A 21142-nucleotide genomic window follows, 5' to 3' on the forward strand; every position below is an offset into this window, starting at 1 on the left:
GAAGCATTACTGAGGGCCTACTATGTCACTCTGTATAGGGTGGTGATTAAGAGATGGACTCTGGCACTATATGGCCTGTGTTTGAAACTCAGCTCTTGTATCAACTAGCTGTATGATCTTGGGTAAGTTACTTAACCTCTCTGTGTTTTGGTTTCCTCATTTGCAAAATGAGGAAAACAGTACCTACTTCATAGGGCTTGTGAGAATTAAATGAGTTGAGCACTTAGAACAGGGAGGGTTACCTAGTATGCACTACATAAACATTTGTTCTTATTATACTGGAGTGTAGGTGGTTTGAGGATATTTAAAACAAATAGATGCCAAAGAAGTTTCTCTAGGAACTTATAATCTGGGGAACATGTATGGACATGTTGAAAGGACAATTCAAGACATTAGACAATAATGCATCAAGTTGAATTATATCAGAAGAGAAAAAGATCTCGAGAGAGAGAGAGAAAGAACGGGTCCTGCCACGGAAGGGAGAGACGAGGAGTATTAGGGGATGCTTTTTGGCAGGAGAGGAACATTTGAAGTGGACCCTGAAGGAAGGGGAGGATTTGGCAGGCAGAGGCCAGCAGTGTGAAGAGGTGAGCCAGTTCCACATTGGAGGGGTGACAGATGAAGGAGCAAATAATGGCATTTACAGGGGACAGGCAGATGTGATAAAAGTGATAGTATCAAGACAGAAACATGAGTAGGTCAGAGTCCACATTCTGGAGAATCACGAATATTAGGATTAAGGGTTTGGACCTGCTTAACGAAAGGAGTCAGTGGAATTCTCCAGGGGAGCTGACACGCGGAAGGCTGTATCCAGGGAAACAGAACAAGCAGTCTTGTGATTGGTGGATTGGAGCAGAGGCCGGTGCTGGAGGCACCAATGAAAGGCCGCTGTAATCCACATGGGCGGGACTAAGCACTTTGGGTAAGTTGGTGATAAACGTTATGGCAGGGAAGGACGATGGAAGTATTTTAAGGGAACTGACAAGATTCCATGAATATGAAACCATACCACAAAGGGATCTCCTTCCAGGGTCTTGATGATATACCAGGAAAGTCTTTTCAAAGAATGGTAGTAAGAGGGTCTGTTTGGAAATTTGTCACTGCTTTCAGCAAACAGCATCAGACTTGTTTGTGTGAAAAGAGTGGGTTCACCTAAATGAAGCTTAAACAAGAGTCTCCTTAGAGACATTGAAACACAATAAATCTTAACAGGCCTATTTGGCAACACACAGACATGAACATAACATAAATAAATACCAGGAAAATAAAGCATAAACAGAAGGGAAAAAATTAAAGGAAAGAAACAGAGAGACAATGACCAAAAGAGGGAGAAGACAGTAATTTATGTGTCTTAGAATCAGTGATGCTTGTGAAGGGAAGAGGGGAGTAAAGACAAAAACAATGAGTCAGAAACAAGAAAAAAAAATTGTATAAACTAATTTTTGCAGATACGAAAAAAATGAAGATGAAGTGTTTGCACGGAAGCTGGGGGAATCCTATGAAGTGATGAATGGGAAGAGGCTCATGGTATTCCCTTCCAGATCATGTTTCTTTTCCCGTTAATATGGGTCAGCATCTTGCTTTACCTCACCCTAAAAATTGTTCCCACCCATCCCTACCTATTTGAGCCCAGCATTCGGAAGTCTGACAAGGAATGGCGTAATGTACATGTCGAACCAGTAGAGGGCAGTGGCTGCATTCTCACCAACTGCCTTTACAATTCACAGTTGATTTGGCAAGTGTCAAGATTTCAGACACTTTACTATTTTTAAATCTCCATTTCAGCAAAGGACAATACGGTCAGACTGAGTAAAAGTTAAGTTAGCGTGGTCTCTTAGAGAAACACTCTGGAATAGTGAAATACCGTGCAACTAGGAGTTAGGAGACCTGGTTTCTGGTTTGCACTCAGCAGATAAATTCACTTTGTGATGGACAAATCAGTTCACCTTCCCAACCATGATTGCTTCTTCAACACGGCTAAGGTCTAGGTACTTCAGATGGAAAATCCTGACTTCTGAGTTAGTCACAGATTTTCACAGTGGGAAGGACCTTTGGACATCTGGTCCGACCTCTCCTCAGTTTACAGATAATAACACCATTAATAATGATGATAATATTTAATAGCATTTACTATGTGCTAGCCCCATATAACTTATATATACACATATATTCTGAATATGTATATTTTCTTCATCTTCATAACAATCATGGGAGGAAAGCGCTGGTATTATCTCCTTTTTACAGATGATGAACCCAAGTGAGGTTAAGTGACTTTTCCAAGGTATCATAGCAGACGAGTGGCAAGTGATTCAAACATACATAATTTGGGGCCAGTCTGTGCTTAATCATTATATTCTATAAGTAGGGAAACTGAAGCTTGCCAGGTACATGACTTAAAATGGGTTGTACAACCTATAGCAAACCTAGGACCACAAAACATATAAGCTGTCTTCTTGACTAGTCCTTTGTCCAATAATCAGGTGACTCTTCTGCACAAGGCTTTAGTTATCAATTACAGTGACACACGCAGTTAGTTTTTTTTTTTTTTAAGTGAACCTAGGTTGTTTATCTGGAATGTATAATTCAGGTACTAATTGTACCTCAAGGGCAAAATCTCCTAGCCAGGAATGCAGATGTATTTCCACTAAACGTAATAGATTGTAGATACTATTATTGAAAGAGAAAATTGAGGTTAGGATATGTCAATTTATAATTTATTTTCCAACTGTATAACTGGTTTCATTGGTTTAAAATCTGATGACAAAATTTTGCCTAAAATGAAGTCAAGGGTGTTAGTTAAAAAGATAGTAAGACTGGAATCACTATATTGTACACCTGAAACTAATAAAACTCTGTATGTTAACTACACTGGAATTGGAAAAAAAAAAAAAAAAGATAGCAGGATTTGAGGCCCCAAAGGAAATATCAGAGAACCCCAGATAGCTTTGAAGAAGGAACAGCAGTCTTTGGCCACTTCTATGTTGCTCAGCTCCTCCAAATATTTTGTACAGGTAAATGGGAAAGAAAATTAGAGCCCAATTATATTCTTTTCAGACAAATTCTTATTTAGTTTTGGGTTTGGGACTAATCCTAGTGATGAATTAATTTTACTGATCCTGGAAAATGCCACAAGACACGTGAAAAGCCCCCAATTTAGGAGAGCATGGAGAACATTTGAGGGCACAGGGCTCCCAGACTGTAGCGGGAGGTAACAGTTGTGGAAGACACTGACCAGGGGGCCCAGGGGGCACTGGTTTCGCCATTTCAGGCCCCATTCAGGTATTAGTGCACATTTAGCCGAAGGGCCATATTTAAGGGCAACACTTTGGCTAAGCCCCATGGATTTATTTTAGGGCTGAACGTTTGACAAGCAAACAGGACAGATCTGCTAGTATTTATGATAAGGTGGAAGCAAACTGAAAGTGAGCCAGGTCATTTTTCATGATATCATGTCAGCTTTCAATCAAATCCTTACTCATTTCTGAAAATTTTACTTTCATTACAGTTCTGCTTAAGTCGCAGCCAACCAAGATTTCACGACAAAAACGGAAGGTTTTTGTTCTAGTTCAAGAAAAAAATATCAAACCTACCTCTGCTCAGCTTGGCTTCTAGTTCAGAGGTTCCTCTGTTAATCAAAAGAGCTACAATCCACCTTTAATGCTGTTCAGTGGTTAAAGACCACGCTTAAAATGTCCCTGCTCTTGAGGATTTAAATTTAGACCCATAAAGAGGTGCTTGTGTAAAAACCGTAAAGAACATTCAATTTGTTCTATTTGGAGAAAGATTTTACTGGAAATATAAATTTCACTTAAAAATGTTTTATGGGGTACAGAGGTGGAGAAACCATCTAAAGAACACAACCGTTATTTCTGTGAACTAAGGATGTCTGTGCTCAAGTCAGAACCTGCTGGTTCTTTTCCATCTGAAGTCTTCATTCTCTCCTCGTGTTAAGTTAGTCACCTCCACATCGACTAATTGAAATATCCCAAAGGATTATAACCCTGTGTGAGGAGTCACGGGGAGGAGCACATCAAATTCTAAAACTGCAAACTTTCTTATCCAAGTTTCGCTAATATAGTGTTGTACCTAAAAATCGATTAAATGTTACAACAGGGGTTGTTAACACAACTTCCTTGAAATGGCAAGTCTTCCAGTGTCTGTGTTTTCAACATTTCTAGGTCACACCTCCCAAAAAGCAACAATGTCACACAGGATTAAGGAGATGACAAGTTTGTTTGTTTTTGCATGGTGAGTTTTCTATGAAATGTATCAGTTTTGTCCCCAATATCCATCACCAAACCATTTTGGCAAATAAAGAAGCCAATTTCCCTTTAACATTCATAGAATACCTCAGGGCTGCAAAACCTAGATGCCTACAGGAGCTGGGCAGCGATATAAAATGGGAAAACATGTCAAGGTGTTAGGGCCTTACTGGTACCAACTGGTTATTGCCATTCACCAACGCTGGTCCAGTATAACTAGGTCATTTTCTCCCCTCTCACAAGAAGCTGAAAAATCTGAACTTTGAGGTAGGATTGTCTAGGTTTAAAACTTTAGCAACCAGTTCAAAAATTTTTAAAACTCTGTGCAGGTCAAAAAAAAAAAAAACGTGTATGGCCCAGGCACAGTGTGTGGGCTTCCATTTTTATGACTTCAGGTGTAAAGCAACACCTGGATCATAACTAAAGGAAATGATGAACAGAGTTAATGGGGCCATCCCCCGAGTTTACAGTTTCTGTGGCATTTAAAGACAGCTTCAATGCTGCCCCATCTCTGATACGGACAGGTCAACGTGTCTCCTGGATATGCGAAGGGAAACAGTCGACGATCAAAAGCAAGGGGGCAGGGTGGAACTTCGAAGGGGTCCAGATGGTAGAGGTGAATTGCTCTCCTAGTATCATTTTAAGAACATAACTCATTAAGGGAAAGTCAAACACCCCCCATTTACTTGAAAGGGCACGAGTAACACGTCGCAACGGACACACGGAGGCCATTACCTAATTCTGCCATGGACACAGTTGGGGAAGTCTCTCCGTTGGTGAACGAACAGTAGGGAAAGAAGCCTGATGCTGGTGTGTAGTCACATATTGGTTCTGGTTTGATTCCATTGATATCAAGACCTGACTGGTCTGGGGAAGGCTGTATGTCCAGGTAGAAGCTGCTGACGGCCGAGTCTGCCTTGCTGCCCTCCGGGGTGTGCCCGTCGATGTAGCTGCTGAGGTCCTCGTGAAGCTCGGTGAGCCCGTTGGCTGAGATGCTATAGGTGGGAGTCAGCGGCTCAGCTTCTCCAGGCTGCTGTGGGGGGTCTCGCTGCTGCTGCTGCATCCGGTGTTTTTGTACTTCTGCGTACAAGCTGTCTCTTTGCTTTTTTGACATCCGGCCAAATTTTACAGCTGGAAGAGAAAAGCCAGACCACACCATAGACAATATGCTTCTCTTTGTTATTCTCTCCAGCATGCATTGGGGGTTCCTTTTAAGTCTCAGACAATCTCCATCAAAAACCACATTGCCACAAAAATAAGGACATGATCCAGAGGTGAAAACGGTCCCACCCCACACAGGCTTGCTCCACATCCCAGAGGAGCTACGTTTCAGAAACAGACCTGGGACTGGTGGAAGGGCAATGACCACGTCTGTCCTCCTGCTGTCACATAACCCGACGCTCAGTGGGAATCGCTCATGTGTGACTTGATGGGCTTGCTCATTCTCCGCCCATGCCGCTTGCCTCGACCACCTCTTTCTCTTCCCAGGGTTCAGACCGATGTGCAGGGATGCAGACTCACAGGGGTACATCGAGGCACAAGCAGCTGAACCTCAACTTTTATTCATCTCACTCATTCATTCACTTATTCCTTCCCAAACAGCTGAAGCTGGGGCTTTGCTGTGAGACCTCAACAATGAGGCTTCTTTGCAATTTCCTGACTTATATCTCTGAGTCTACCTGACCTAAGAAGCCCCCTCTCCTCCTCCTGGATCACGGTGACCCCCGCGGAACCCTTGGGCCCACCTTTAAGTGACCTTCTGCTCTTCTCATTCACCCTCAAGTAAAAAGAGTATCAGAATTTTGAGAAGGGCAAACACTGTGTAAGATCCCTGTTGGGCAAATTTGTGTTTGCAATGTTTCTCCCTGGGATGTGTTCCCATATTTAAAGTGAATAATGAGTGTAGTATCTTTCCTGTTCATTCAGAATCCCAAATGATCTCTCCTAAAACACTGGATAATTGATAAAAGAACCTTATGATTTCCTGGTCCGAACTCTCCCACTAACCCATTTTCTCTCAGCCCGATTCTGGGTATGCAGAGAAAGCCTCTGCTGGAGGGACTAAGACCTCCTAACTGATTGTGGTTACACTGATACCTGACCGGGTGGTTGAAGTCAGCCATTTGACCGTCACTGTAATTCTATGAGTCTAAGGGTAGGAAGCAAGAGACATGGAAGTTAAGCTGGGAACCAGGGACAACCACCTGGGTCAGCTGGCAGATTTGTTTCCTGCCAAGGAGGACGTGCTGTCCCTTCATACACAGGAAACAAGTGAGTGGGATCCGGGTCAATCTCCAGCTTCCATGGCTCAGGTAACAAACTTGGGGTTGGTTAGGCAGCAATCAGGCTGCTCTGAGCTCTGGGTTTCAGGCCTGTCATTGTACAAGCCCCGATATTCACATCAAGGCCATAACATGTGTTGCTACCTCTGTGCAAAATTTCCAAGAGGTATACTGAAGGCATATATATAGATTTTCTTTTAAAGAATACTCCAGAACACCCAAAGGGATTAATAGCCATAGGTGAAACTCATTCTGCTGTGACTCTGAACTGTGTTTCAATTTTTGCCTTAATATTAACAAGAGTAATTATACTATCCTCTAAGTGAAACGAAAGGATCAGTTCTTGAGAAAATGCACACACAACCTGTGATTTTAGCTTACAAGTTCACAAGAGATATACCTGACCTTGTTAGTTTAGTGTCACTGAAAGATGAAATCTGCAGAGCTGCATATCACAGGAATTTCTGTGTATATAAGTTCTGTGACTTGCATCTTCCAATGTCCCAAACTTTATTTTTGTGCCTACGTATTCTTAGTGGCCATCCTGTGCGTTGCTACCGACGTATACCACAACTCATGCCTGGGCTGGTCTGCGGGCCCCAAGAACATCTGATTATGGGGAAGGCAGGCTTTCTGAATGCCTGCCCAGCATTCCGAAATATTTTCCACAGGCTGGAATTCCATTGGAAGAGATGTTTCCTTCAAGGGGATCTCTTAAGAGAGCCAGCCAGCCTGTATGTTCGTAAAAGTCCTTAAAATGTACCCGCAATACTTTCTGCCCAGTTTCCTTGTATAAGAATAACTGTCTTGAAATCTGGTGTTGATTATTCAATGCACTTAAGATAGTGTTCCAGGAAGATCTTGAAATGTTTTGCAATTGAGTGATAGATGGACTCTATTTCTTAAAACAGCTTCTTTTAAGGAAAAGAACATTTGTCATTGAGCCATGCTTTGCACTGTTTTCACACATTCTGTATGTACAAATACATGACTCTTTCTTTTGTTTTGAGACATATTTTGATTTGCCATTTGATTTCTTATTTGGTTTACTGCTTATGCAGTAGTGTGTTGTATAGTTTTTATGTATTAAATATTTAATATTTACATTATAGATTTTCCAGCTTTGTTTTATTGTTGATCTTTAGTTTTGTACCATTGTGGTTGGAAAATATACTTGGTGCGATTTAAATTTGTGATATTTGTTTGTCTCTTTTTATGTGACTTAACCAGGGGATTCTTCTGTGTGTACTTGAAGAAAATGTGTATTCTATTTTTCTTGGATGGAATGTCTTAATGTGTATCCTACAGAACCATATATTCTGAAGTATGCCCTAAGTAAAAAATGTTCTTGTTGGAAAAAGAAATAATAACTTTAACTGAGGGTACTCTTTTAAAATAAAGCATAGCAGAGAGGAGGGTCGGGGGATGGGTGAAACAGTTGATGGGGATCAAGGAGTATATGGAAATGTTAAATCACCATATTATACACCTGAAATTAATATAACACTGTATGTTTAACTACACTGGAATTAAAATTTAAAAACTTAATTAAAAATTTTTTAAAAAACCCCAAATATATGACTTTGGATTTGTGATTCAAAATATCCAGTTAATATAAAAGCTAATTCATTCCAACTGCCAATAAGCTTTACTAGTTAGTGTAAAGCACTAGCAATTAGCCTTAACCATTAGCTCTGGCTTGTGCTTCTTACTGGGGAAAATGCCTATAAGAGGTATATTTATTAAGGCCCTCAGATGACATGTACCTTCAATTACCTTCAATCAATTCATCAACCTGTAATGTCTTGAATGCCTAAAATCGGAAGGTGTTTTGACCACACAGATGCTTTTCCTCCATGTCACCCTCACCCCCAGCGGACCCCCAGTGGATTACGGAGGAGGAAGTAACAGGTTTCGTGGCACCCACAAGGCCTCCAGAGGAGGTGGGGTGGAGTGGGGGAGGGGCAGATCTGGGTCCAGGGCTCAGGAGGCCCCTTCACAAGCCCATGCTACTGTACAACTGAAACTATGAGTGCTCACCATCTCGAGACATCCCTACGGCAAGGCATTTCTGTAATCGACAGTGTTGGCAGCGGTTTCTACTGGTTCGATCAATCAAACAGTTCTTCTGACGAGGACAGGAGTAGGTGGCATTGCTTTGCTGACTTCTCCTGAAAAAGCCCTGTGATTCAGTTATAAGACAGAAAACAGATTAGTGTCAGTTTGAGCCATATGATACTAAAGACAGTATACTAAGCACTGAACGGCATTAATGTTTAACGGGGAATTAAAGTTATAGCAGATCATCTAGGAGACCATTAATGACATTAAAGTCACTTCTTTTTCTTGGGTAAAATTGATCCCTAGACCCTAATCCCTTGTCCCTTACACATGTGAAACTTTAACTCCAACAGATGGCTGCCTATGTGATCAGGCCCTGTTCTTGGCTTCTCATGACCAAACTGTGTGCTTGATGGATCGGTACAAAGGCACTTATCTTTAACCTTTATCTCCAAAATATTTTTAGTGGAATAAACACAAAACACTTCTCTGAGATGTCCAGAGACAAGGAAAATGCTGTCTCATTGTAACTCATGGTAGCTACAATCCTGCTATCCTGGGTTATCTCTGCTAGCCCACTGAACTCTACCACACTCCAGGCATCTTGCATTCCCTAAGATAGAATCTCCTGCCCTAAGAACTTAAATGATACTTGGATGGATTATCTTGGCAGAGAAGTCAGAATGGGAATACTCCTCAACCCTTGAGAGTTTGGAAATACCAGGTATTCAGAATCATGGCCTTTATTTAACAAATCCAATCCCATGGTCATCGAGTTCCATTTACTTGCCTTTTTTAAAAAATTGATTTATTTATTTGAGAGAAAGAGAGAGTGAGCAAGCATGAGTGGGAGGGGCAGAGGGAGAGGGAGAGAGAATCTCCCTGCTGAGCATGGAGTCCGACTTGGGGCTCGATCCCAGGACCCATGAGATCATGACCTGAGCGAGACCAAGAGTCTGACGCTTAACCAACTGAGCTATCCAGGCGCCCCCCACTTACTTGTTAAGCACTGTTTTGGGAATGAGAGGGTGTGCAAAGATGCCTAAGGAGCTACTGACTTCAAGAATTTAATTTATTCATCCACTTATTCATTCATTCACTCTTGCTAACTTCTTGAGCTGGATCCTTACTACATCATTCACTTTCTGTGTTCATTCTTTTCCTAAAGCTGCACATTTTCCTTTTGGGTTATCTTTTAGAATAAGTTTTGCTATGTAGTATTTGCATTACCATTCATTTGAAAACATGCTCTAATTTTCAATAGATTTCTTCTTTAATACATTATTTAGAAGCACATTTCTTAATTTCCAAACATATGGGGGGTTGATTGTCTTATTGTTGACTTATCTCTTAGTGGTTTTGCAAGCTAGGAAGGTGCTGAAGAAAAGGAAGGTAACCAAAGTCCTTTGCATGATGCAGGGCCATGAAGGGTACAAAAGAACATTATTACCTTCAAATCCTTAATGGTAAAGATTGTAACATGACCCCAGTAAAGGGGACACCAGTGGAGAGAGAAGAAGTAAAGTCCTGAAGAACTGACAGAGTAGCAGGCACCCTGACAAAGGTACTTTCTCACCAAAATATTTTTCTGGAGATCAACTTGGCAGTTGTATCAAAATCCTTAAAAATATGTCTATTTATTGAATCAATAATTATCCTTTAGGGAATATATTTTAAAGGAATATAAGACTATAAAGACTTATCTACAAGGATGTTCATCATAAGTATAGTCTGAAATATAAAAATAATTTGGAAAGATGCTAAACGTCCTACATTAATGAGTTGCAAGAGTCATATTGGATATCCACATATTCAGAAACCAGTAAAAATGGTATTTCAGAAATATAATTATTGACATAAAAAGGTGATAAAAATAAACATCTTTCTGTTTATCTGTGCTTTCTGATTTTTCTACAGCATGTAGGTGGAAAGGAATGTGAATTACATGGGAAGAGCAATCTAGTATATCTGCTTTCTTTTGTGATGAGTTGGTGACTGTGGGTTAAGTCAATGGTAATGATGGATATGACATCAGTTTCCACCTCTTTGTTTTGGAAGCCAACCTAGAATGGGAGGGGGCAGGGCACTGACCTATCATACACTCTTGGCTGTCTGTCGAACTACTCACTAGCCTAAACATGGGCAGGGCTGGTGGCCCAGGGTCTCAGACTGTGTGATGTGCTTTGAATCTCCCTTATATTAAGTCTGGCCTCTTCTGTGAAGCAATCTCACTTTTCTCAAAATATCTAAAGCTGTGGGCTTTTTGTTTGTTTGGTGTGTTTTTTTCCTCTATGAAATGGAAGTGAGAAGAAGTAAAGCTTTCTTTGGAGCTTAATGAAGAGAATTCAAGAAGATAAAAATGGTAACAGAGGCAGATAATCCTTAGAAAGAGATACAAAGAGGTCATGGGTTTAGGTATTCAGTTTGTCTGAGATATGTAATCTCTGTCAAAGCTGAAAGGTGTCTGTTTCTTGAGACTCTACCTTTCTTCAGACCCTCCGTGTTTGCTATCACTACAGGTGCCAAGGATCAGGAATTACTTGCTTTTCCTTTAGTTGAGGCTGAATTTTGCTTGCTTCACAATGAACCTTGCTCCATTTTGTTCTATGATTATCAAATATAGGGAATGTCTGAGTGATCTCCTCTTATTTGAATGGACTGCCAGGCTATCTCCCGACCCCTCACCTGTAGACCAAATCACAGCATCTGTCACCTTTCCTCCTAGGTTCTTTCCCCCCATTAAGAATTTCTTCTCAGAATCCTCTCCGGTTTTTCCACTTCCTTCAAAAATATGAAATCCAGAACTAGATACAGCTCTTGAATAATGGCTGGGTCATTAACAAAAAAGATGCTACTTTTTAGTTTCCACTTATAACATCAACCACCACTAATGAGTTCCAGGACGCTGGCATAGAAGCCATATAAAATCATCAGTTTAGGGATGCCTGGGTGGCTCAGTCGGTTAAGCGTCTGCCTTTGGCTCAGGTCATGATCCCAGGGTTCTGGGATCGAGTCCCACATCGGGCTCCTTGCTCAGCGGGAAGCCTGCTCTCCCTCAGCCTGCCGCTCTCTCTCTCTCTCTCTGGCAAATAAATTAAACAAAATCTTAAAAAAAAACAAACAAACACCAGTCAGTTTGCTCTACTACCAGGGAATGCTGAGAAGGCATGATGATGACGATGATAATGATGACAGAGAAATTTTTAATTAGTGCTTGTATTAATCATATATTTTTATTCCATATTTTTGATGCTTTGATCTCTTGGGTCCTTGTGACCCAGGAGAGATTATATTTCCCAGGGCTTGCTAATTCTTAGAGATTGCAAACAACTTGCCTGGGAGCACACTTTTCACAGGCAAACCAACTAATCCATATACCCAACTACCTCCTCTATGAGGCTCTCACACTCTGAGCCACTATTGTCCCCTGCCCAATTTATCCCAGGACCAGGTACCAGACAACTACGATGGCCCTAGACTCCAGGGCTGGCTAAAACTAGTCAACCTTAAATCTGCTTACCCTGCCTTGCCCATTCCTTACTAAGGGAAATCACAACAAAGCCTCCTATGCATATTTTCCCCTTCTCTCTCTACCTAACTGATCCTGCTGCTTCCCACTGTGGCCCTTCCTGTTTCTAGGGACCTGTGAGCATAAAGCCTTCTTCCTTCATGACATTTTTGTGTCTGTGTGTCTTGCCTACCTGATTAAAACTAATCCCAGGTATCGTTAAAACAGTGCTTATTATGTGTCAGGTGCCCCTGTGCTTTATGTGGATGATATCCTGTAATTCTAAAGTATGAGGAAGGTACTACCATTTCCTTGGTTTTTGGTACAGTGACCTTCTCAGAGCCCCACCTCTAGCATGGGGTAAAGGCGGGATATGAATTCATGGGCTTAATTCTAGAATGCACACTTTTATCCTTTTTATTTTTCTGCTGCCCTTGCGTGTCAAAAGGATTCCCACTTGGTTGTTCTCAGAGAGGGCAACCATTAAATTAGACAAAGAGACAGGTATGAATAAAGTAGCAAGACTGATCTGCTCTGAAATTGCTGTTTTCCTTCAGGTTAGCCCTGTTAGCAGGCCTAAAAGGCCACTGCCCAGATATTTTACAGATTCTTCTCCTACAGCCTGATGTGGGCTGGAGTCACATGAGAAAACCAGTCTCATGAGCTCACCGTTTTCCCTCATTTCTGACCAGAGCCATTAGGTCTCCTTTTATTCACCTTATTTCTAATTTATTTGGGTTCACTTGGAAAACAAATAAAACAGTAACAACAACAACAAACTTCCGTCAAGGACACAGCATCACTAAAGACCTCTATCATGAGAGGTGTCTGAGTAATTATGCCATAAATTGCAAGGCAAATCCATGAAGCATTCCACATGGGCTTTGAGCACCGAGGCTGGAACTAAGGTCTGGCTTCCATGCTGTCAACTTGGAAGAGACCTATACTTCTTTAGATGGCTCAGCTTTGAAGGGTTTGGGGAAAGTAGGTGAGCAAATAGACACACCTTGCTCTTCACAACACCATTTATTCTATACTGAGTCAGCTGAGCAAGTGCCTGCTGAAAGTTCTGGGAGTGGCCAAGATCCAGAGAAGAGATCCTGCTTTTGGACTGAGGCAACAGAGTCATGCCCACAAGGAGAGTTATCACATACCATGTGGGATGGGTCAAGTGGGGTTATAAGGTGAGAGCTATGAAGGGAGAGAGAGAGAGAGAGGGTAAGCCTGTGTGACTCACATAAACCCTGAACTTTACATTTCAGACAGAATGAGGGCTTGGTCTTCCTTCTCTCTCTCTCTTTTGTTCTTTCTCTTCATTTCGGCATTCCTGGTGATTTCTCAGGGGCTTAAGGATTTGGGAAGTTAAACTAAAATACTTAAAGCTAATGAACACATTAAGAGGGAGGAGGATTAGAGGAGCAAGAAGGATGAGGAAGAAAGGTAGAAAATATGGTAGGTATCTTCCCACCTAAAGGTAAACATATACTCATAAATGCAGAAGCAGGATCTCTACTGACTGGGGAGCAATCCTGGAAAGGGTCCCAGTGAGAAATGAGTGAGCTCAGATACAAGTTCTAGGGGTTGGGGAGTCTGAGGCCACACAAAAAGCAGGGACAGCACAAGCCAGTGCATGGAGTTTTAGGTGGAATTGAAGAGGTAGGCATTAAGAAGAAACTGCTGAAGCTATGAGTTAGCTAGAAGAGATATTAAATTCACAGTTTTAGAGCTTTATTGCCAAAAGATGAGCTAATTAATTACTTCTTTGGCTTTCTTAAAAGTTCACTTTTTATGGATGTCAAAATACATGGAGATGTGCCCCTGTGAACATGGTGGGCTTGAGCAGAGAGACACCATGATGAATTTCAGGGTAGCAGAACTCGGTGTGACTGTGGCACACTACCACCACCTAGTGGCAGCATACCAACATGCAGCTACTGCAAATAGTTAATTTGAATGATACAAACAGGTCTTTAGAACTGAAGAAGTTGAGAGATTATCAGGTTCAGACGTTCTCAAACAGACGGTGCATCCTAATCACCCATGAAGCTTTAAAAAATACACCTGAAATCTATTGAACCAGAACGTTTGGGGATATAGTCCTGAACATACATAGAGTTTGAACAATATGAAGGTGCCATTTTTGCAGGCCAAAAAAAAAAAAAAAAAGGATATCAATTTATATGATAAATATTTTAACAAAGCTTCTTTGAAGACTCCACTGCCTTCCCCATGTTAAGAACCACAGATCTACTCTAGTATTCTTATTTTGTAGATAACAAAAATAAAGCTCAGAATGGTTAGTGGCCATGCCTGGTATATATTAGTGCTGACACTCAAAGTCAGTGTCCTAATTTTAAATACAGTCCCCTCTCACTTAAGTATCTCTTCTGAAGTGTTGGGCTAAGAGAAGTGACATCACACAATCCTGACTTCCTCATACACACCAACTATATCGATTTCCACAGACTCCAAGAGAACTCTCCAGTGTTTCCTCCCTTAGCCTTTCCAAGTGCCTTTCATTGAGTTTTATTTCTAATTTCTGCCTTCCATCCTCTGGAAACTTCCAATGCCTAATTTTTGACTTTACTCTATGAAATTATCCCTCACTCCTACTAGTTTGGAGTTCCCTGGGACTGGGACTGAGGCCATGGTGTATGGGAAAAGGCTCATTCCAGATCGCAAGAGCTTAGTGTTAAAATTTCAGGAGTTTTGTGAACCAATCATTAAACATAAGCATTATTAAAAATTAACTTATTGATTTTGTTATTTTGCTATTATCCACGTTCCCGAGGATATTTACATCAATGATATCTGGATGGTGGGGATACTACATAACGGTGTGCTACGTCTTCCCTGCTCTGCATTCAGTGAGAGGTCATGCCGGGAGGCCTGAAATTGACCATGTGCTGGGAGTATCTGTATTACAGAAACTGGCAAGAGCTACAGATTGGGGCTTGATTTGTTATGTTTATTGTCTAGATTTAAAAAATGATAAAACAATAGTGAGGGTTAAAGGTATTAAATATAATATGTGTATAGCCATCACATTGTGAACAGCACGACAAATCTGAGGAAATATTCTTCCAGTATTTAAAAACCATTATCTGATCATCTGATTCAGGAAAGAGATCGTTCATGTCATCACTGGTGAACGAGTGAAGTTCCAAAACACATCTTCCTTATTTCACTTTCCTCTTGTTCATTAATGTAAATGAAAATATCAACATTCACATTGGCACCACAGTCTTTCATCAACTGCAACCACAGGTACAGATATAGGAGTTGCGCAAAAATTACTGAGAGCACTTAGCGAGAATCATTGGTCTGTGTGAAGTTTATAGTGCAGAATATTGTAGATTTTACTATTTGTGTGACATTACATCAGTGACAAATACATTGAAATTATGTACATACAGATAGACACTGTTTTCCAAACTCAGTTGTTAAAAACTGACTGGCACATGACTGCACGGGGCACAGCCCCTTTGCAGGTTCCCATCAGGCTATCTGAATGAATCCTCCCTGCTTCAGATGGGCCTCTACCCAAAGTTGTGGTTTGATTTTCTATAACCCTATCACCCCCCCACACATAGACACACATATTCTTCAGTCACTTCAACTGAATGGTGTTATCTTCATTCCAAAACAGCACGGAACACAGCCCACTGCCCATTTCCTGGCCTCGTCTCCTCCAATGTTTGCTTGCTCAGTCGAGGGACCAACTTCATCCCAGGTACTCAAGGCAGAACGATAGGCTTCATTTCATCCTTGCCTCCTGCCCTCCCGTACCCATGCAGTCACCATATTAGGCTGTTTCTTACCATCTTCCTATTTCGCAAATCCTTCTACTGTTCTCCATCTTTACTGCAATTTTTTCAAGTTTACATGCGTACCATCTCTCAAATTGGTTATTATACAGCCTGCCTCCATTCACATTCCCTCCAATCCATTTTCACACAGTTACTGGGGACCTTTTTTCAAACATCAACCCGATCGGGTCACTTCCCTGCTTCTTAGCCCTCAATGGCTCCCTACTGATGACCAGGCTACGACCACCTGTCCAGGCAACTGTCTCTTACGTTCAGTCCTCTTCTCAAAGTCACACTTTGGCCAAGCCTGAACTGCTGTGCTGTGTTCACGGTTCCTCCAAGGGCAACCCCCCAATTCCCCCACTCCACCCCCACTTCCAGAAGCTCTCCCCTTCTCTTCAGGATTCACAGACATAATCACTTTCTCTGACTTTGCCCCTCCCAAGGTTGGTTGAGGGGCCCCTCCCATGTGTACCCTTATGGCCAGGTCTCCCTCACTGATTGCTTTGCTTCTTTGTTTCTTTGTTTCCAGGAGCTACCCCAGTTCTTAGAGAAATCAACAAATACCTGCTGAATGAATGACCAGAGGGAAAAATGACTGTACTGATTAAAAACTGTGGTGGCAATCATATCCTGAACACCTATTCAATACCAGGCACCGTGTAGAACACTTGGCAACATTGCTGATCTGCAATTCACATCAACCTTGCAAAGTAGGTATTTCTCTACCTGTTTTACAATGAGAAAATTCAAGTGCAGAGAGGTTAAGCCATGTGTTGGAAGTCACACAGCAGGTAAGGGGAGGAGCCAGGATCTGAATCGCTGAACGCTGGTGCATCTTATTCCAAATGCCATAGACTTCTTAATACAGTACCAAAAAAGCATCGAGACAAACATGCAGGGCAGGTTGAATAGAACAAGATAAACAACAAAACCAAACAAACAACCCCCAAAGCCACCACTTTTTCAGTTCTGTAGTCAAAGTTCCATATAATGGTTTAGACACAGGAGAGGGAGGTGACACTTCGGAGGGTGTCGAATACCATGTTTACATATGGGTAGGAAAACATGGTCATTTGCTAGATCTACTCAATAAGAAGCTTTGAAATATACGTGGCGTTTCCTATCAGAGTTATTAGTAGTTTTGCCCAAAAGTGAGGGCTGGCTGGACAGAGAACGATGGGTGTGCTTGGGGAAGTGCTCTAAGGGTCTTGCTCTGAGGGGGCTCCCCTCCTGTTTGGGGCTCCTTCTCAGTAAGGCAGAGGCTGAAATGCTGATCTGATGTTTGGTCTTTTGACAATTTTCACTTAATGAATTGATTCCTACAGTTCATTAACATACCCACTTCCACTTCTGTATACACATATGTCTTAATTAGCTGTTCATTGGCTGTTTAATTACAAGAAAGCAGCTGACAGCTGCCTTGCTGAATTCTAATGGCAGACGCTTTGGAACGGCTACACATTTGCTTTTGACAACCAAGATTTATTCATAACGCTATGATTTATTATGAATGTTCCTATGCCTGCCTGAATTATTGTATTTTCTTTTTTTTTTAAAGATTTTATTTATTTATTTGAGAGAGAGAATGAGATAGAGAGAGCATGAGAGGGGGGAGGGTCAAAGGGAGAAGCAGACTCCCTGCTGAGCAGGGAGCCCAATGTGGGACTTGATCCTGGGACTCCAGGATCACGACCGGAGCCGAAGGCAGTCGCTTAACCAACTGAGCCGCCCAGGCACCCAGAATTATTGTATTTTCCAATACAACTGAAAAACTGGAATTTGGGGGGACCAGTGAAGCGGGTGTATGTCTCCTTCTCACAGCGGAGAATCCCTTCTGTAAATGATAAACTGTTACAAATTTATTTCTCTCGGGGAATTTTCTGTTGAGAACATTCAGAGGTATGGGGCTGGGGTGGAAGAAGAAATATCTATGGATAAACATGGGCAGAGAGTTTTAAAGTTAAGAAAAAAATGTCGATTTAATTTTACTGAGGGGTAAGGAGAGGGCATAAATAGATTTAAATCAAGAGACAGGAAGAAGCAGAAGAAATGATAGAATTAAAAAGGGGGGGACAGCAATAATAGTCCTCAAGGAAGCAAATGAAGAAGGGAATTTGTTCTTTAGGAAAGAATAGGCAACCTCTTTTGCAAAAGTTAGCTGGTACAGCGCTACACTCATACCGCAATAAATCACGGAATCATAGATCTCCTGAACTACTTTCCCCTTGAATAATGACTGGCTTCCCTGTAGAATTGTATGTGCAAATGATCTCTGATTAAAGCTGACCTCATGTGTCATATTTGGTAAGTGTAGATGTCTGCTTGGCCATACTGTGATCTGCCACACTCAGACTCAATTCAAATGAACACACTCAACAGCAGTGATCCCCAGGCAAGCATGAGGAGCCCTGCCTTAGCCACACACTATGTTAGAGCCCTACTGACAACAAGGCCATAAGCCCAGCATTGTCTATGAGCTGAGGAAGGACAGCAGTTACTGAGACATGATTAAGACCACAACAAAGCAACAAAAAATACAGGGAAAAAAAAATCCAAATCATCTTGATGCACATTGGGGTTTCACACATTCTACTACTTGTGCATCTCATCACAGGACTGGAAGAGTGAGTGAAACGGAAGTTTTTTCTTATCACCTGGTATTTAACAGAACTGAAACGCTGATGTCACAGGATGCAGTAATAGCCAAGTCTAATTTTCATTTTAAATGGCTAGCTCTAATATTGGGGCCAGGTGCTATAAAACATTAAAATAAAAATGTTGGGCATGAATACATCAATGCTGAAAAGCGGTTAAAATTGATCCAAAGCTAGTGACATTTCACGACTGAAATAAAAATATTAGAATCCTCTAAAAAACAATTTGAGCCTAAATGGAATATTTATGGACATTTCTTTTTAGCCTAATACATACAAACCTCCAGAAATTGCTTTAACTCTTTCAGGAAAAAAAAAAAGCGGGGGAAGGGAAAAGTACCAATTTTGCATTCTGGATATCTTTGAAAAGCCTTTTCACTGTTAATCTCAGACAGCATACTGGTTTTCTTTTTCTTTTTTTTTGTTTTTATTTAAATTCAATTTAGTTAACACATAGTGTATTATTAGTTTCAGAGGTAGAATTTAGTGATTCATATAACACCCATCACATCAAGTGCCCTCCTTAATGTCCGTCACCCAGTTACCCCATCCCCCCCCACCCACCTCCCCTCCAGCAACCCTCAGTTTGTTCCCTATAGTTAAGACTCTCATATGTTGTTAATGCAAAGAAACTACTCCAAATTCTTCCTTCACTGGATGGAAAAGGAAACTTTGCCTAAGACATCGTCTTAAGTGTAATTAATTGATGAATAAGTATTTGACAAACGAATGCTACTCTGTTCTTGTCCTATTAAGAGCAAAAGGTCTTAAATGTAATCAGAAATCAATCCTATCAAGCCTAAAACTTGATTGTACATCATCATTTAAAAAGTTATAATTGAAATTGTAGATCCAAAACGTCTAAAGGATAAAGATAAAAAACTGTTTCTATCGGGAAATAAATTTTTCATCATCATCATCACTGTATCTAATGATGAAGCTAGGGGGGCATCTGGGTGGCTCAGATGGTTAAGTGTCTGCCTTCAGCTCGGGTTGTGATCCCGGGGTCCGGGGATCGAGCCCTGCATCGGGCTCCCTGCTCGGCAGGGAGTCTGCTTCTCTCCTCTCCCTCTGCTCCTCCCCGCCCCTCCCCCCCCCCCCCCCCCCCGCTCATGCTTGTACTCTCTCTCTAATGAATTAAAAAAAAAAAATCTTTAATGATGAAGCTAGGAACGGAGGTGGAATGAAAAATAGGACCACTTCTCAAAGGAAATCTTAACCGGTGTCATTTTTCTATAAACACTTCAGCATTGTTATTCACTTTGAAGACAGAATCTCACCCCCAACATCCACAATCTCTTGTTTTATTTCTGGCCCTTTCCTCTGCCTGCCCATTCCATGGCCTGGCCCCACTTCCCAGGCAGGCCTGCCTCAGCTTACCCCACACACCCTCCTACAGCTCACCCAGAGCTGGGACTAAATTCTGTTCCAAGAGCTCGGAAACATCTTCAGTGACAGACCTAAGCCCCTGCAGGCCTAGATTTTATGTTTTTCTGAAATGCAATATTCAAGGCATGACCAAAGCTGGTGCACTGTTCCTTCATTACTTCAAAAGAACAAGTAGAGGCTCTTGGGTCACTCTGTCGGTTAAGCCTCTGACTCTTGGTCCAGGTCGTGATCTCAGGGTTGTGGGATGGAGCCCCAGCTCTGCGCTCAGCATGGAGTCTGCTTAAGACTCTCTCCCTCAGTAAGTCGGAGGGGGACACGAACCATGAGAGACGATGGACTCTGAAAAACAAACTGAGGGTTCTAGAGGGGAGGGGGGTGGGGGGATGGGTTAGCCTGGTGATGGGTATTAAAGAGGGCACGTTCTGCGTGGAGCACTGGGTGTTATGCACAAACAATGAATCATGGAACACTACATCAAAAACTAATGATGGAATGTATGGTGATTAACATAACAATAAAAATGGAAAAAAACCCCTGAGATCCAAAAAAAAAAAAAAAGACTCTCTCCCTCTGCCCCTCTGCCCCCCATGCTTGTATGTGCATTCTCTCTCTCAAATAAATTTTAAAAATCTTAAAAAAAAAAAAAGAACAAGCAAAGTACCCTCCTAATAAAAACCTTGGTATAATAGAGCCTTTAAAAGTTTGGGAATGGCATACCCTTCTTATTTTCCATTATCCACAGAAAGTGACCCTTTGCTCCAGTCACACCGGGTTATATGCTGTCCCCAAAAGACAACCAAGACTTCCCCACCTCTAGGTTCTTGCTGCCTCGTGGGTATGTGCTGTTTGTGCCACACCACAGATTACAGTCTTACTCCGGGATTTAGTTTTTAATATATATTTTAAATACACTTCATCGAGGCATAAATTCAATTCAAAAACGAACCATTGTGAAGAGTACACCTTCGTGAATTTTGACACTGTGTACACCTGTGGAACTACCACCACAATCAAGACGGAACATTGCCACAAGCCACAAAAAGTGTCCCTCTCAGTAATGGTGATACCTTACCGCGGTTCCAGGTTACCACATCTGCTTTCTGCCATTATAGCTTTAAAATTTTTGCTTCTTCTAGAATGACATATAAGTGCAGTTATACATTAATTATTCTTC

At 41.6% G+C, this 21142-nt stretch overlaps 1 protein-coding gene across 2 annotated transcripts in view; it reads right to left on the minus strand.

The window, feature by feature from the left end:
* Positions 1 to 21142, minus strand: part of RORA (RAR related orphan receptor A) — a 708798-nt gene that overhangs the window by 16689 nt on the left and 670967 nt on the right. For both annotated transcript variants that reach the window (XM_027569193.2, XM_027569194.2), the window contains 2 exons: positions 8585 to 8726; positions 4998 to 5393 (listed from right to left, as the gene is read on the minus strand). In XM_027569193.2, the coding sequence (XP_027424994.1) occupies positions 4998 to 5393; positions 8585 to 8726 (538 nt within the window). The remainder of the gene's footprint in view (positions 1 to 4997; positions 5394 to 8584; positions 8727 to 21142) is intronic.

The sequence above is a fragment of the Zalophus californianus genome, chromosome 6 (assembly GCF_009762305.2).
Source record: "Zalophus californianus isolate mZalCal1 chromosome 6, mZalCal1.pri.v2, whole genome shotgun sequence".
Classification (NCBI taxonomy): domain Eukaryota; kingdom Metazoa; phylum Chordata; class Mammalia; order Carnivora; family Otariidae; genus Zalophus; species Zalophus californianus.